We start from the raw sequence: 19,272 nt of genomic DNA, 5'->3' as shown, positions 1-19,272 counted from the left end.
ACAATATTATAATCACTTTTATAATCCTAGCAGCACAAGAGACTGAGGCAGGAGACTAAAGCAGGAGGATCATGAGTTCAAAGCCAGCCTCAGCAAAAGCAAGGCACTAAGCAACTCAGTGAAACCTCATTTCTAAATAAAATACAAAATAGGGCTGGCACTGTGGCTCAGTGGTTAAGTGCCTCTGAGTGAAATCCCTGGTATCCACCCCCCAAAAAAACAAAAACTGCAGGATATAACAATTTGTTATCACTATAACCTTTTTAACAAAGAATCTTTTTTCAAAAACAATTATAAGCAAATCCTAGCTCCAAAAGTACTCTACATAATCAAAGAAAATCAAATGTTCAAATGGTTTTCTGAGATGGTTAATAAAACTGTAGTTTTGTATAACCAACGAATTATCTTAAAATTATACAAAATATTCCAAAAATTAATAAATTTAATGTTTCCTCTAATAATATCTGCTTGTTTTTAAAAATAGCCTTCCCTCAAGCTAGCATGCTTCTAATTTTGAGGCTAAACATTTTAATACAGTAACCTTCTTTAGTTCTATAATTCACTGTGTATGTGAGTGTGTGTGTGTGTGTGTGTGTGTGTGTGTGTATCTCCATCCTCTTTGCTATAATATTTGTTATAGTATCACTGCTCTTCAAGTGATTGTGACAAACTCATTACCTGGTGCAATTTTCCCATCCTGGGCTGCAGGACCATCTTTAAGCACATTCTTCACTTGTAGGAACTCATCAGGCCTATCTCCACCAATAATGGTAAAACCAAATCCCATTGTGCTTTTTTTCAGTGATGCTCGAACAAGGACACCTTTAAGTTGGGATGGATCTCGAGTAAAGTGTGATTTTTCCACATCTGGGCCAAAACAAGAAATGGGTTGAGAACAAAAATAATTATGATGAATATACATCACACACAAAGCCAATTTTCAAGATAGTCTATATAACTCAAGGAAACCATAAAGGATAGAAAATCAGAGCAAACCTAATGCAGAAAACTAGCAGTTAAGCTCATAAACTAAATCATTGAAATAATAACTAATAAATCCCTTTCTTTTATAGGAAACCACCTACCTTTTCTTCTCCTAATTGTCTTATTTGTGCTTACTTTCTTTCACCCTAGAGTTGTATCCTCTTATCATAGCTTTGCTGTGGTTTCAATTATCCATAGTCAACTATAAATAAAAAATATTAAATAGAAATTTCCAGAAATAAAAAATTCATGTTTTAAATTGCATGACTCTCTGAATAGCATGATGAAATCTTATGCCATCCTGTTCCATTCCACCTGGGATATGAATCAACTTTTTTTAAGAAATTAACCTTTATTTTTTTATTTATTTGTTTTTATGTAGTGCTGATGATCGAACCCAGTGCCTCATTTGTGCTAGGCGATGCTCTACCACTGAGCTACAGCCCCATGAATCATCTTTTGTCCAGCATATCTATGCTGTCTACACTATTCATGTGAGTTATCAGATCAACTCTCATGAAGTCAAGGTACTTGTCATCAAATAACCCTTATTTTACTTAATGGTCTCAAAAGCAACAAGAGTAGTGATGCTGGTGATTTGTATATGTCAAAGAGAAGCCACAGGGCTTCCTTTAAGAAAGAAAGCGAAAGCTCATCAAAGGCGCGCGCGCGCGTGTGCGTGTGTGTGTGTGTGTGTGTGTGTGTGTGTATTATTAGCATATATATAAGGTTTTGTACTATTCATGATTTTAGGCATACACTGAGGATCTTGGAAGATATCCCAGCAGATAAGAAGTGAATACTGTAATCTCTACTAATAACAATAAAAGATTTATTGATAGCCACAAGCCAAATATATAGACTTTTTTTAAAACATATTTTTTAGTTATTGATGGACCTTTATTTTATTTGCTTATTTATATGTGGTGCTAGGAATTGAACCCAGTACCTCACAGGTACAAGGCAAGTGCTCTACTGCTAAGCTACAACTCCAGCCCAAATATTATAAACTTAAAAAAAATTTCTTTTTAGTTGTTGATGGACCTTTATTTTATTCATTTATTTATATGTGGTGCTGAGAATCAAACCCAGTGCCTCACAAATGTTTATGAACATTTTTATGCATTAATTTACATATTTATAACCATCTTAAGAGGCAGATATTATTTATTTAGATACTGGGAATTAAACCCAGGGGTGTTTTGCCAGAGTTATATCCAGAGTTATTTTGAGACAAGGTCTCACTGGGTTGCTGAGGTTAGCCTTGAACTTGTAATCCTCCTGCCTCAGCATCGTGGGTTGCTGGGATTACAAGCCTGTGCCACCATTCCTAGCTTTATTCCTACTTTATAAATGAGAAAACAGAGGCACAAAGGATTCAGGGAACTTATCCAAGATTACATAGATGAATTTCAAAACTATTCCTCAGCTACACATTTAACTACTATGAATAGTTAAATGAATAGCATCTATCACCCCAGGCTACAACCGTTAGTATAAGAAATTATGATCTCTTAATGGTGAGACCTGTCTTAATCTCCATCATTTTTGAAAACCCAGTGACTAGCAAGCTCTACCAGGCATATAGTAACACTCAAAAATATTTGTTAAACTCAAAATGTTTGTTAAAGCATATGCAAAACTTAAGGAGAGATTGGTCTATGTTTTTAAAGGGTAGCTGCAAGAAAGAACCATTTTTTTCATAGGCAACCCACGTAGGGAATTCACTGAATTACTACAAAATGACCAAATAGACCCCTGGCTATAAATGACAGTTGAGAAAGGGGAAGGAAATGAGAAGGAATCGATAAAATATAGGGATTTCCTGCACAGTTTTTTCAAAATACACATAACTAGGATCATTAAGATCTCATGGAACCAGGCATGTTGGTGCATGCCTGTAATCTCAGTGTTCAGAAGACTGAGGCAGGAAGATCCAAAGTTCAAAGCCAGCCTCAGCAACTTAATAAGCCCCTAAGCAACTTTTCCAGGCCCTGTCTCAAACAAACAAACAAACAAACAAGTAAAACAAAAATAAAAAGACTTTGTGTATTTTTAAAATGCCCCCCAAATAATTCTGATATTACTAATATCTACCTACATCATTATCCTACTAGAATATGATGTAGGCAAAGAATTTCTTAGACTTATTAGATGCTAATTAATACTAATTAATGCAAGATTCTGAATGGTTACAGACATTATATTTAAGCAATTAGCACATAATGAACTAGAAATCTTGGGTGTGACCTTAAACATAAAGAAATAATCTAATCTTCAAATTCAAACCTCAAATTAAAAAAAAAAAAAACTCTCCATTCCTTCCTCTCAATAATTTCATATTCTTTATACAGTCATGAGAAAAATCTCAGTATTCTCACAATGTTCAGATGTTTTATTAAGACTATTCATATCTTTTTAGTGGCAACAATTAGACACTGTATGTTCAATTTCAAAGCCCTAGCAATAAAAAGTTCAAACTCATTTTTATTAACTCAGCACACAAATTTCACAATTGATTTTTAGAAGAATAGTTCAAACACAAAGTTTTACCTGGTTTTGAAGACCCAATTTCAGTCTGTCCTAACTGCTTTTTCCTTTTGGCTTCCTCCACCGGATTTTCAAACTGGGTTTTCTGGTTAAGGTGACTATAAAATGAAGAAAAATATGAGAAAATTACATATTTTAAAATAGATCATCATACCATTTTGTCATCATAGATTAAGAGATTGATATGTATGTATTCAATAGGTTACACAACACAGAGAAACTGACAGAGATAAAAAGGCCTACAGAAGGAATCTGGAAGTCAAAGCTACTGAAGCTTATGAGACACATTAACTGTAGCTTCTCGGTAAATCCAGTCAATATAATGAGTAACAACTGTCGTTAAAAACCTTACCTGATGTAATCAGAAGTGCTGGTAAATTGGTCAGTTAAAAAAAATTTTTTTAAAGGAAGTTAATGATAGTAGGGTTTTAAGTTTCTCCAAAATGAAGCAAGCTGTAGAGATACTTTTGAAGAACTTTTTGAAGAGTATCATAGCATATTACTTGCCCACGTCAATTCAGTAGCAACTAAGAAAAATGACTTTGTTTTATCACACTGCCTTATAGAATAACTCTTTCCTTTTACACTTACATTTCTTCACAGTTATAAAATAATTTAGTTTTATGAGTACAAGATAAGTTTAACTAGCACTTATGATCAGGAACAGTCCCAACTGACTCTTGGAAAGCAGAGAAATCTGAGGGAAAGTAGAAGGATGTAGGAAGACTAGAGGGCAGGTCATTAGCCAATAGAACTCAACATTCAATGGGCAGCAGTTGTTTTACACAGGGAACATAGTGAGTCAGTTAAGTAAACACACTGATGTTAAAAAATAAATAAATAAAAATATGTGTGAAACTATTAGGTCTAACATAGAAATAATGGGAATCATATTTAGCACTGCCACAAAAACATTTTAGCCAAATGATATGTTTTCCAGTAAAGTCCACTTTAACAATTGACATTACTGGGTAACAATTAAACATCAGATCATGAGAGTTTCAGGATATTATTGGTTTTGGTCAGGCTTACTATTATAAAATCTACATATAAATAGCTACATAAAATCAGATATATACTTTGTCATTTGTGAACATTATAGTGATAGTGGTGAAAGGCAGCAGGGTCAAAATAAATAGCATATAGAAAAGAAGGTTAGGTTTCTTTGTCATTTAGGCTTCTAGGGCATATAAATTCCACAACAAATGTGGCTGTTTAATTTCAGAACTCTAAATATGGCAAGTTCCACTGGAGATCCTCTGGGTTCCAATTTCACTAAAGCTTAAGCATGATTCTGCCTCAAACTAACAGAGGCACATTAAGTTAACTGTTGAAACCCCTGTGAAAATGAAATTCTTAGGTTTTTATTAAATCTAAGGTTTTTAAAAAAATTAATAGGTACTGACATTTTACATATTCTTAAGAAAAAAAACCAAACAAACTAAAGACTGACACTCAGAAAAGGACAAATCTGTTTAGAAAGAACCCTTGGCTCCCTTTAACATTATTATCTAGAATGACTCATTTTGCCACCCAGGCATTAGACCATAAAAAGTAGTGATTTGTATTTATATCCTCTGTAATGTGTGGGAGAAGAGGGTAGAAGTATGCATATGATAAATCTTTTTTCTAAAAATCCTCTGACAAAAGAATAGAAGACTTAATGAAGAAAGTTAAGTGCATCTGTTACCTTAAATTATTCAGATTAAAACAAAACAAAAAATGAAAATACTCTCCTTTTCATTTAGTTACTTATATACACATATTATTAAGATGTAACAGATTTTGTTTTCCATATAATTAGCCAGGGAGTTAGAGATTCCATAAATAATTTTCTTCCTAAGAAAGAATATCATAGATTGTCAGAAAAATTAAATAAGGGTTGCAGATAAGCATAATTAAACATATAATATATATTTGAAATATCTGTATCACAATTTTGTGTCTAATATCTAGATTTTAGAAATTTACCTCAACAAATTCATGAAGAATTTGAGATAAGAAACCAGATATATATCAGAGGCCTTTTAAAAAAAAATTTTTTTAATTGTTGATGAACCTTTATTTAATTTATTTATATGTGGTGTTGAGAATCGAACCCAGTGCCTCGCACATGCTAGGCAAGCACTCCACCACTGAGCCAACAATCCCAGCCCAAGAGGCCTTTAATATGATACAATAAAGCCAAGATTTTTAAATATGTAAAATAAGTCCTATCATTAAATTCTGAAACAAATTCATTTAAAAAAATAATCCATTTCAGAATATCACCCTTTAAAATAAAAATTCACGAAAAAAAAAATGCTATTGCAGTTGTTGTTACTCCTCAAGGGCTCCTGCCAAAAGCAATCATTGTGCCATCTGGTTTGACAAAGTAAGAGAGCCAAAGAGTAGCCATTCAAGTAACAGCTTTTTATCTCCATCAGTAAACTCACTGCAGATTACTACAGTTGAGATTCAAAATGTAGCTCATCTGGGAATCAAGCCACACTCTGTAGCTCAGCTGACTCCATACTAATGTGCATCTTGAGTACTGTCTGCTCTTTCTTAATCTAATAAATTATCTTCCTGTAAATGAGCTCATTCTGGGAACAATCACACAAAATCTCAGTGCTGCTGCTGATGTTGTTGCTTTTAATTCAGGCTGTTCCACGTACCTCCATGACAACTGGGAGCATGTCACTTCAGGATTTGTCCTAAAGTTGCTTTAATATTATATTCTTGCTTAATGGGAACAAGATCATTCATCTCAAGATTTTATAACAGGCAAATGACTTTCACCTCTTGCCCATGTACTTGGAATGGCTAATAATGAGAATCATTATCTCAGAAATGTTCAGCAGTGTCAATGGCAAATAATAGTTGATTGAAGCCCAATTTAAATAGGCTAAACTATAAGAGGAAGAAAAAAAAATCCCATAAAGCCTTTTTAGTTGGCTTTCAAATACCCCTTTGACTTGAAAGACAGCTGTTTTTTCCTTTTTTTAAAACTAAATATGCCTTAGAAAAAAATAACAAAAGAGCTGCTGTATACTCTTCATATCACATTTCATCAGTATCATCAACATATTAAGTAACACAATGGAAAGAAAATCAGCATAGCTATTGAAAAGAACAAACAAACTGCAACTGTGAAGTTATACACCTAAAGGTCAAACTAATTGAGTTGCTTTCTTAGGATACATATTGGATTTTAAGGAATTCCAAAAATCTCTCTAACCAGAATGACTCAGTAATAACCTATATTTTATAGACTACAGTAAAAGCCAGAGATCTTACTTTAGGGATAATTGCCAGGAAATGGCCTTGTTCTATGTCAACAAGTGTTGAAAAATTAAAAAGCAATCATAAAACTAGAAGATTCTACACAGGTGCAGTGGTGCACATCAGTAATCACGGCGACTCAGGAGGCTAAGGCAGGAGGATCACAAGTTTGAAGCCAGCCTCAGCAACCTCATGGGATTCTGTCTCAAAATAAAGAAATAGGAAAAGTACTGGGTATGTGGTTCAGTACTAAAGCACCTGAAGGTTCAATCCCCAGTACCAACAAAACAAACTGAAACACCTAGATTGTGCTTGTTATTTTTCCAAGTGAAAATATCATTTTTGCCTTCGCCACTCAGGCAGTAGGTTCAGACTCTGAGTTCTAGGTAAATAGTAATGTTCCTGATACAATTTTTGTTGATACAAGACACCTAGGGTTGAAATCCTATCTGTAGCATGTGGGAAAGAAGGCTATTCTAATGGTTGTAACAATGCAGTTATCAGAAAAAGAAAAATCAGTTGTGACACTGGTCTAATTTCTCTGGATAACATGCAGGTGTTTTGTGCTCCTCTCTGACACACATTTATACTTAAACTTAACCATAACAGTTACATAAGAAGCAACGTTCACCGCTGAAAAAAATACTAAGCCTTCTTTTATTAACTCAAAGGAGAATACACTTTTAATTGTGTATTTCAAAATGTTGGATCCTGATGTTACGATGCCCGTAAAGTCCTTTAATTGTTTTCAGAAGCATACACACTGGTAGTGTTGGAAGTGACCTCAAGAGTTCTTCTCTCCAGTGCCCTCATTTCAGTTTTCTATCTACTGCTTTTCTCTTTAAAGGTATAGAAGAAATGACATTATCTCCAGCAACTAACCCTCAAAGCAACCTGTCTCTTTTTGAGCTAGGATCTCACTATGTTGCCCAAATTGGTCTTAAATTCCAGAGTTCAAGTGATCCTTCTGCCTCAGCCTCCTCTGGAGCTGGGATTACAGGCACATACCAGGCTTCCACCTCTTACTTTCTATATTTAGAAATTCAAAGCCAATTTCTGGGAGATTCGAGGTCAGTGAAGTAAGTGCTCATTTATTGAGCACTAGCTGAAACATGCACACACTAGGTTCACAGAAGCAAGAAGTACCATATCTAGTATTCCCTAAAGGTGTATGCTGAAAGGAGAACATCTGAGAGAACATTAACTGAGATAATAAACTTACTCAACATAGTATGTCCCATACTGAGGGTCCTCTATCTTCTCCCAGCCATAAGGAAGTTCTGTAAGCAAAGAAAAATGAATGAAATGCTAGATTCAAAATCAAAGAATTATCAATGTATAAGTTTGCTCACTTTATTTCACTACTACTTGGGAGTTAGAAAGATGAGAGTTCACTTTCAAAGAATAAACACAATTTAAGTCACAGAAGCTTCTTCAGTTTATATCTCAGCAAGTAATTAGAAATCCTAGAACAAAAGATGACATTAAACTAAAAATTGTTTATCTGACTTATAAATCATAAAATATAATAATTATTAAAAACCATTGACTATTTCTTTTATTTAAGAAGCCTGGTAATGCTGATGTGATATACACTTACTCTGTAGCCTAATACAAGTAGCAGTTGCTTGTTAAATTCTTCACTATTATGCATAATAATTTCTGTTATTACATTCTGACCCACTTCTCTTCTGAGGAAAGCTCAGCCTTGGATTTTTGCCATTTCAAGTGAGTAATCTGGATTTGTTTAAAACCTAAGCAAGCACCTGCATTAACTTGACCTGTGCATCTGAAATAACACCAGTTTAACTACCATAGTGCTTTGAGTAGCCTGTAGCTGTGTATTCTGTACTAATAGTAACAAAGAAATATCTTACTTCGCACTCTTTTTTTGTTTGCTCTTTAGGTTTTTGGTGTTTTAGTTTGTTTTAAGAGGGAATGTCTGTTGCCCAGGATAGTCTCAAATTTGTGGGCTTAAGTGATCCTTCTGCTTCAATCTTAAGAGTAGCTGGGACTATAGGCATGTGCTACCATGTCCAGCTTTGCTTTTAAAGTGTTTTTTTGTTTGTTTGTTTGTTTGTTTGTGGTGGTGCTTGACCTTGCACTAATTCTTAGCAAGCCTTCTATCATGGACCTATGCTGAGCACTCATATATTATCTATTCTAAGTTAAAAAATTATAGTGAGAAAAACTGATAGTAAATTTCTGGTAGTTAAAAAAAAATTCTGGCCTTTCCAATATAAACTGACTTTGTCAAGAAAGAATCTTTTATTCCTTCCCATTTTGCATTCCTTGAAAAGTTAAGGTTTATGAAGAACCATCTCAATAGTCAGACATGGATCGAACTTGTAGGAATGTTCCTAGCAGGTAGTTCTAGTGCTATCAATTACATATAGGAGTTAAGAAGAAGGAATTTTTTTAAAAATCCACAAATTACACAATGATGTCTTATGCTTTTATTTTTAATTTATTTATTTTTTTTTTAGGGTGGAAGGTACCAGGGATTGAACTCAGGGGCACTCGATCACTGAGCCACATCTTTAGCCCTATTTTGTATTTTATTTAGAGACAGAGTCTCACTGAGTTGCTTAGGGACTCACTAAATTGCTGAGGCTGGCTTTGAACTCCCAATCTTCCAGCCTCTGCCTCCCAAACCACTGGGATTAGAGGTGTGCACCACCGCACCTGGCTTATTTTCAATTCTTTAGAGTGCTTCTGCTATGCTGAAACACGTACTTTGCCATGCTGGATAGCAAACAGGATTAGAATATATGAAGAAACTTATTAATGAAAGAGACAAGTTTTCTAAACTGTTTGCCCTAATAAAAATTATTATTCTGCATTCAGGATAAAAGAATACATGAATAACTTCTAGCTTACTAGAAAAATTCTGAAATCCCCTGCCCTTATTCTCCTGTACATGTTATTACATATATATTGTTTGGTGGTTTCAAGGTTTAGGGGGGATTTTCTTCTAAAGATTTGGTTGGAATGTTTGAGGGGAACAAACAAGAATAGTGGTATAGTTCAAATAATTATGTGAAAATGGTGGTAGGATGAGAAGTATGTGATATACTTCAGTTCATTTTGATCCTCTGTAGCTACAAAGCTCACAGTCATCAGTTAACCAGGTGTGATATTTTATCACCAACTAATTGTTACATAGGAAGGAATTTTTTATTATATCTGTAAAAATGCACAATAATAATATCATCAAAGCATTATAAGATTATTATTTTTTTCTTTACTAGACATTTTCTTGAAATAGCAAGGGGACTGAATGGAGCTGAGTATGGGTTAATTCAACAATGTACTACAAGTGGACTCACATTGTCTTTAGAGAAGGCTGGAAAAGTGAAGGAGCTATAGACACACCTGAAACAATATACTTAATATCTGAAAAATCTGCAACATTCAATAAAAAGAACATTAATAATTAATAAGGATGAAAGAGCCACATAAATATATTCTGGTGTTAATTTGGAAGTTGATTTAGCATTTTACTTATAGCAATTAGAAACTAACAGATTAAGTACAGCTCTTCTTTAGGATAGCAAACAAATGTAGCAATTTATCTTCAGAGTTAATATTAGTAATTTTAAACTCTCACCACTCATGTCATTTCAGTTTTTTTGCATGGTAGATTAATGTTGATAAAGAAGCAGTTCATTATTGCCTTTTAAAAATGAAGGTAATAAACTCGAGACTAAACTACCTAATAATTTTATACATTATCTAACGGGTGGATTCATTCATTCATTTCCTTTCTTCCCCTTCTTTCTATCTCTTCTTTCCCTCTCCTTCTTTATTATATAGAAATCAAAGTTAGAATCACCATATAGTACTTTTTAAAAAAAAATTTTTTTTAGTTGTAGACAGACACAATACCTTTATTTATTTATTTATTTTTAATGAGAGAGAGATAATTTTTTAATATTTATTTTTTAGTTTCCGGTGGACACAACATCTTTATTTTATTTTTATGTGGTGCTGAGGATCGAACCCATCGCCCCTCGCATGCCAGGCGAGCACCCTACCGCTTGAGCCACATCCCCAGCCCAATACCTTTATTTTAATTATTTGTTTTTGTATGGTGCTGAGGACAGAACCATGCAAGGCAAATGCTCTACCAACTGAGCTACAACCCCAATCCCACAATATGGTTCTTGACCTCAAGGAGTACATAGTCTATAGACAGGAAGACAGAAGAGGCAAGTGACAGATGAAGATAAACACAAGCTTTTGTGGGGAGTGAAAAGGAATGATACCAACTATCTGGTACAAGTAACTATGACTTGCTTGTGCCCTGGGTTTGAACCCCAGGATTGGAAATGGAATAGGAATAGAACAGAATGAAATAAAATACAATAAAATGCCTAGTATACTGCATAGTACCAATGAATACTCAAGAAACAACAAGTTTTTAAATTATAAAGTTTAGAACTTTAATGTTATCAATTACATATAGGAGTTAAGAAGAAGGAATTTTTTTTAAAAAATCCACAAATTATACATTGATGTCTTATACTTTTATTTTCAAAAAATAATTTTTTTTTGCAGGGTATCACTTAGAACTTTAGAATTGCTAGAACTTAACAACAGCACAATTCACAATAGCCAAACTCCGGAATCAACAATGGATAAATGGGCTGGGCTTGTGGCTCAGTGGTAGAGCACTTGCCTAGAAAGTGTGAGGCCCTGGGTTCAATCCTCAGCATCACATAAAGATAAATAAATAAAATAAAGATATTGTGTCCAGGGCTAGGGTTGTGGCTCAGTGGTAGCCCGATTGCCTAGCATGTGTGAGGTACTGGGTTTGATTCTCAGCATCACATACAAATAAATAAAATAAAGGTCCATCAACAACTTAAAAAAAAGATATTATGTCCAACTACAACAACAACAACAAAAAACCTTAAAAATGGATGAATGGATAAAAAATATGGAGTTTTATTCAACCATAAAGATAAATGAAATTATGTAATTTGCAGGAAAATGGATGGAACTAGAGAGCATTATGTTAGGCAAATAAGTCAAACTAAAGGTCAAGGGTTGTTATATTTTCTTTCATATGTGAAGCTAGAGAGGAAAGGAAAGAAAATGGGGGCAAGAGGGAGGTGATCACATAAAAAGCAAAGGAAGATGAGTAGAGGAAAGGGACCAAGGAGTGTGAGATGGAGAGGGAAGGGGCAAGTGCTAGCGAATGACGTTGGCCAAATTACATTGTTACACTGTATGCATGTGTGGATATATAACAACAAATCTCATCATTTTGTACACCCATAATACAGCAATAAAAAAGTGGGGAAAATGTGAAAAAAAAAATGTTAGAGCTTGGTAATTAATGACATCCAAGAGGAGACAGAGGAAAAAGTTGGGGACGATAGCCAGTTTGGGCTTAGCCACTGGGAGATGTCATGCCATTTGTCAAGGCAGGAGGGAAGGTGCTCTGTGTGTGTGGCCCTAGAACATTCTGGTATAGATAGCTAACAAGCTTCTGGTAATATGAACCTGGTACTCAAAAGAGAAATACAGAAAGAAAAAGATTTGGGAGACATAGTGATTAAAGTCATGGAGATCACCTAAACTGTGAAGAGAGAAAGGTGAAGAACAGAACCTTAGGAGTACTGACATTTCAGGGAACAGATGGAGAAAGTAAGAATAGTCAGAGGGAAAGTATCAAAGAAAGTGAAACAGAAAGGCATGATCAACATTCACAGATGCTTTGAAAAGCTGTCAGTCAGTATAGTCTACCAGATTTAGCAATCAGATTAAGTGTAACTTTAAGAAAAGCAGTTTCAATGAAAACAGGCAAAAGTCAGAATACTGCAGTCACTAAAGAGTAAAATAGGAGATACAGTCCTTAAGATGCCTTTTTGTTTGTTTGTTTTTAACTTGGGTTGTAAAAAGGATAGTGTAAAAACTATGGGAAGATTAGGGACAAAAATAATGTATTTATTTTGAGATAGGAAAGACCTAACCTAACCATCTTTTCTGAACATTTCCCCAACAAGTTGATTCCAAAGGCAAAACTATTTTTAGCACATAAAGCAGCTGGCTGGTTCTAACCCGCCCATGAATTTATCCTTTTTTCTTTTCTCTTCCCAAAATAGGATTTTCTTATTTAAATGTATGAATTACAATTGCTTTCTCATAGTGGGAATCTATTCAGTTGGTAATTTTCTTTTATCATTCTCTAAGCACCAAAATGACAACATTCAATACATTTATAAGCAGCCTTTAGTAAAAATTTAATCTTTCTTTCATGGTAAGAGAAATGGGGTGGGTTGAGAGTAGAATGGATTCCTGATGCTGTATTTTTAAGATAACTACTTAAACCAAAACAATAATTATTTTATTTGAATGGAAGATAAACATGTACATCAATTAAACCATCACACACAGTGGAAAGACACAGTTGGGTTCTGAATATCAGAAGACTGAACACGAAAGGGCAAGTATTAGAAACTGTAAGGACTTCCTAGATCTTAAATGTTCCGCAGAGGCAAACAATATCTTAAACTAAAATACTGTTATTGTAGTTATTCTTGTTTCAGTATGTACTTGATGAAAAGCACTCTGGAGAACATCAATGCGAGTCAGATAAAGTCTATCCTGAAAATAAGACTATTGTGGGGGCTATGCTCTCCCTATTGAGAGGGGAGACACAGTATATGGAGAAAGTAAAACAAGTTGGCTGAGCAGAAAACTAAGAGGCTCAATGTTCCACTTGTGGGTTCCCTGCCAGTACAGAAAATGTTAGGAATCGGTACCCAGTTATGGGGATGAGAGAAGCCTTACATGAAAGGAGTTCAAACATTCCTAGCATACTGAATGCAATTGTGCTTCTTTTAAGAAAGATGACCATATAATGTATTGCTCACTTTCAGAATAAAATAGGGAACTATTAATTATTCTGGGACAACAGGAATAAGATGGAATAAGCCAACCAAGATGTATGGTCACCTTTAATGCAAAGGGAATTAGGGGGATATAGTCATCCTAATTCTTCAAATTTCACAGAGGTAAAAGAAAGAAACATTTTTAGTTTTCCTAAGCCCTTTTACTTTCTTCCCAATGATAAGTGGATGTCTTATCTGACTTGTGAGTTTTACAGAACAACCTCAATATGCTTGCTCAGCTAGAGACTCCAGAGTCTCTTGTTTTGGATGCCACCTGCCTGCAGAGGTGCATTCTGGTCTGTCCTCTGCCACGTCTGCCTCATGGGAGGAGACCTGCGGTTGAACACAGCAGCTAGAGACTGAGTGCTTAGCTCTGCCTCCGGTAAGGGTAAATAAAATATCATTAAGCCCACGTAGCCGCAGGGCTGAAGTCACACTCAACTGGCATTCTGATCTCATCTGTTTGCCTGTGTCTTATTTTTCTCTTGATTCCCAACTAGTAAATGAAAACAGGCTTACTGTTTATTACCCTTTCCCAAACCTAACAGAATTAAAAAATATTTCCAAGGAAGGTGACCAAATTAATTCAGAAGACAGTAGCTTCTTTCCTGCCTTCCTTCCCTTCCTTTCTCCTTCGCTTTTTATTCCTAGCTTTCTTCTCTCCCTCTTTCCAAACATTTAAATCTCTACTGAAGGAATACACAATTGAATAATACAAAACCATTGTTCTTTAAGACTGTGGTATCTAGCCTGTAACCCCAGTGACTCAGGAGGTTGAGGCAAAGAGGATTGCAAGTTCAAGGCCAGCCTAGAAAATTTGTAAGATCCTCTCTCAAAACAAACAAACAAACAAACAACAACAAAAGCCAAAAAAAAAAAAAAAAGACTAGGGATGTAGCTCAGTAACAAGGAACTCCTGGGTTCAAAGTACAAAGTAAAAAATAGCATGGTATTATGTTATGATACAATGTAAGTCATACTGAGTATAAAGAGAATATTAATTTTGACATGGAAAAGAAAGACAGAAGAGGGTAAGAAATTATACTTTAAGTTGGGTGAGGGCACATGCTTGTAATCCCATCAAGTTGGGAGGCTAAACCAGGAGCATCGAAAAGTTTGAGGCCAGACTTAGCAACTTAGTGAGGCCCTAAGTAACTTAGCAAGACCCTATCTCAAAATAAAACATAAAATAGAGAGCAAGGGAGAGGTAGTTACATTTTAAAAATATTAATTTAGTGGTATTAATTGTGTATAATTTAGTGGTATTAGTATTAATTTAGTGGTATTGAAGGTTTTTGATCCTGCCGGCTTCTCTGTAAAAATCTGAACATATACTCACAAGAAAAAGCAAGTGTAGGCTGGGTTTGAAGATTAGTGGTAGAGTCTGCCCAGTGTGCTCAAGGCCCTAGGTTTACTCTCCAGTAAACCACCCTCCCCCACCAAAAAAAAGCAAATGTAGCAAAATGTTAATTCTATATATTGAATATTCTGAATAATAATATATTGGCAAAACAGGAAAAAGAAAAAAGCAACAGGGCTTAGAAACTATATAGGAAATAAAGCAACAAGAGAAGAAGAAGCAAATGTGATTGCAAGGATTTGGGTCCAGATGATTAGGAGGATGGTATACATGATAGAAAGAGAGGTGTGAGGTGAGGAGGATGTCAAATTTAATAGGTTTATTTTGGAGCTGGGAGTGTAGCTCAGTAGTAAATAGAGCATTTGCCTAGAATGTGCAAGGCCCTGGGTTGGACCCCTAGCATCATCTTAAAAAAAAAAAAAAATTGGACAATCAAAAACAAAGGCTCAAAAACAAAAGAAAAACACAAATATAATTTGAAACAGAGGACAATACTAAAGATTTAGTAAATTGACAGTGAAAGCTACTTCTTTTGTGAAGTATGTAAGTCCTTTAGTCATTTATTTTAAAAAAACATTATTGAGGTATAATTTACATACTATAAAATTCATCTGTTTTAAGTATATAACAATAATTTTTAATAATTTACTTAGTATGCTATTAACACTACAATCCAGTTTTAGAATATTTCCATCCCTCCAATAACATCCTTTCCTGTTTTTTATAGTTAATCTCTATCGCAATCCTTAGAGCTGGGTAACCACTAACCTATTGTCTGTTTACATAGATTTGCCCATTGCTGACATTTCATATAAATGGAGTCATACAACATCTGGTTTTCTAGTTTCTTTCATGTAGCATAACATTTTTAAGGTTCATGTGTGTACAGTATTTTGGCCCTTTTTATTGTTGAATACTATTCCATTGTAGGGTTATATCACATTTTATTTATCCATTCATTGGCTAGTGAACATTTGGGTTGTTTTCACTTTTTAGATATTATAAATAGTGCTGCTACAAACACATGCATACAAATTTTTGTGTGGACATATATTCTCATTCCTCTTGAGTAGATATCCAGGAGTGGAATTACTAGGTCATATGATAATTTATATATAACTTCTTTGGGGTGGGGTACTGTGAATTGAACACAAGAGTGCTTTACCACTAAGCTACATCCTAGCTCTTTATTATTATTATTATTATTATTATTTTGAGACAAAGTCTTGCTAAGTTGTTGAGGCTGGCCTTGAACTTCCTATCCTCCTGCCTCAGTCTCCCAAGTTGCTGGGATCTTAACTTTTGAAGACGTTGGCACAGTGCTTCCAAAGTAGATGCACCATTTTACATTTTGTGCAGCAAAAGGATAAGGGTTACTGTTTCTCTCCATCCTCCCAACATTAGTTACTGTCTTTTGAAATTATTATAATAGTCATTCTAGTGGGTATCTCATTATGATTTTAATTAGAAAACTACCCTAATTACTAATGATTTTAAGTATTTTTCATTGGTCATTTGTAAAACTTTTTTAGTGAAATGGCTATTTAAAAGTTTTGTCCATTTTCACTTTGGTTTGTGAAACAGTACTTTATAAATTCTAAACACAATTTCTTAGATATATAGTACAAAGTCTGTGACTTTGTCTATTCATTATCTTAATGTATTTTGATGAAAAGAAATTTAAAGTTTTTCTTTTTTTATTGATTTTTTAAAAAATAAATGACATCGGAATGCATCACAATTCTTATTACACATATACAGCACAATTTTTCATATCTCTGTTTGTATATAAAGTATGTTTACACCATTTCATGTCTTTATACATATACTTTGGATAATGATGTCCATCACATTCCACCATCCTTGCTAAGTCCCTGCCCCCTCACTTTCCCTCCCACCCCTCTGCCCTATCTAGAATTCATCTATTCCTCCCACGGTCCGCCTCCCTACCCCACTATGAATCTTTTTATGAAGTACAAAATATCAGGTTTCTTGACAGGCCATGGTGGCACAGACCTGTAATCCTAACAATTCAGGAAGCTGAGGCAAGAAGAATACCAGTTAAGAGGCCAACCTCAGCAATTTAACAAGACCTCGTCTCAAAGCAAAAAAATAAAAGAGAGCTGGTTATATAGCTCAAGGGAAGAACATCTTTGGGTTTATTCCCTGGTACCACAAAAAAAAAAAAAAAAAAATTTTTTTTTTCTTCTTAGTTCATACTTTTTGTAGCTTCTCTAAGAAGACTTTGCTAATCCCAAAGTCATGAAGATACTCTTTTCTTTCTAAAAGTTTTATGGTTCTAGCTTTTCCTTTTAATATATTTTTTTAGTTGTAGATGGACATAATATTTTTTTTAAATTTTATTTTATTTTTATGTGCTGAGGATCAAACCCAGCGCCTCACACATGCTAAGCAAATGCTCTACCACTGAGTCAAAACCCCAGATCCATGGTTTTAGCTTTTATGCTAGGCTTTTGATCCTTCTAAAAATAGTTTTTGTGTATGGAATGAGGAATCACTGAAGCTCAATTTTCTATGTGAATATCAACTTATATCAGCACCATTTGTTAAAGACAATTTCCTTTTCTCATTGCATTGATTTGGCAATTTGCTTCATAATCAAGTAATCAGATATGTGTGCATCTATTTCTGGACTCTATTCTGTTACATTGATCTATTTGTTTATCCTGTGCCATTAACACACTGTCTTACTATAGCTTTATAGGAAGTCCTCTAAATTTGTCTGTTTTTCTAAAGGTTGTCTGACTACCAAAGCCTCTGTATTTCCAGATTATTTTACAATAGGTTTGTTAGTTCCCCCAAAATAATCTATTTGAATTTTGATTAGGACAGTATTGAATCTAGAAATCAATTTATGAGAATGGATACCATTAACAATATTGTGGGATTCAATCCATGAGTGCAGTACATCTCACCCATTATTATGGATTCTTATTAACTTCTTTCAATGATGTTTTGTAGTTTTCATTGTTAAGAACTTGCATCTTCTAACAGATATATTTCAAGATTTCCAATTTTTTTGATGTCATTATAAAAAAAGTCTGAATAATTCCATTTTCAACTGTTTTTTTTTTCCCTAGAAAAATTCTTCCTATTATAGTCATGCTGGACAAAACGTGGTAATTCTGTTTGATTGCACTTATTTTCAAGAAGATATAGCAAACAATTTTGGATGAGATAAATTCTACTTACTTAAAAACTATAAAATTTATAGAACATATAACATACAAGACAGATAAGACTATCTGATGATGTTTACAGAAATAATTTTTCCATTAAGTAAGAAAAATTTTGTGTGTGGTGGGGGGATATATTATAGACTTTCATTAAGTTTGTATTGCTGTCCTAATTTTAGCTAAGGAATAGTTATAGACACTAGCAATTATCCCAGTATATAATAAATTAAGTATATATTTGAATGCTAAACAGATATGACAGAGCTACATTGTGGTTGGGAACACACCTAATTTACTGAATAGTTACTTAGGATTTAAAAAAAATTTTTCAGTTATACATGGGCACAATCTTTATTTTGTTTATTTATTTTTATGTGGTGCTGAGGATCAAACCCAGGGTCTCACATGTGAGAGGTAAATGCTCTACCGCTGAGCCACAACCACAGCCTCAACTTAGAAGTTTTACAGTTTGTATTTAGGGCATATGTTAAAAACAGGGAAATTTATTTTTATTAAATTTTTGAAGAGAGAGAATTACAATCCTCATACAGGAGATAAATAAATTTTCTCATAAATTATTTATATGCATATAACATAATTACCATATATGTATATGTATATATATGGCATAATTACCATACTCAGTTGATTATGATATCCATCCTTATTTATGTACATTATGGTTTGTTTAGGGCTTTGAAAAACTCACTAAGCAAGAAGAGTGAGAAAGTATTAAGAGGATAAGCATAGTATAAAAAAATTCTGAATCTCTACCTCCATCTTCACAGTCTTCAGGGGCTTTGGCTTTTTTACAGAGACGAGGATCCAACCAGGTGGTCGTCTTGGTATTGTGGCTGTAGAATAAAGATCTCAATTAGAAATAGCAAAATAAAGAGGAAGAAAAGTAATTCCAAAGCTAAGATTAAAAGTTACTAAAAAGCATATGGTATTGGAACATTTATCTCCTACAGCCTCCATTTGTATTCCTCAAATTCAATAATCTTATTGTTCTTAG

At 34.1% G+C, this 19,272-nt stretch overlaps 1 protein-coding gene across 5 annotated transcripts in view; it reads right to left on the bottom strand.

Moving 5' to 3' along the window:
* Magi3 (membrane associated guanylate kinase, WW and PDZ domain containing 3) overlaps positions 1-19,272 on the bottom strand; it is a 237,787-nt gene that overhangs the window by 40,904 nt on the left and 177,611 nt on the right. For all 5 annotated transcript variants that reach the window (XM_078027040.1, XM_078027041.1, XM_078027042.1 and 2 more), the window contains exons 6-9: positions 19,032-19,111; positions 8,021-8,078; positions 3,538-3,632; positions 679-867 (exon numbers count right to left, since the gene is read on the bottom strand). In XM_078027040.1, the coding sequence (XP_077883166.1) occupies positions 679-867; positions 3,538-3,632; positions 8,021-8,078; positions 19,032-19,111 (422 nt within the window). The remainder of the gene's footprint in view (positions 1-678; positions 868-3,537; positions 3,633-8,020; positions 8,079-19,031; positions 19,112-19,272) is intronic.

This window comes from Ictidomys tridecemlineatus, chromosome 11 (genome assembly GCF_052094955.1).
Source record: "Ictidomys tridecemlineatus isolate mIctTri1 chromosome 11, mIctTri1.hap1, whole genome shotgun sequence".
NCBI classification, from domain to species: Eukaryota; Metazoa; Chordata; class Mammalia; order Rodentia; family Sciuridae; genus Ictidomys; species Ictidomys tridecemlineatus.
The sequence above is the reverse complement of the archived record's forward strand: the minus strand, read 5'-3'. Positions and strand labels throughout refer to the sequence as shown.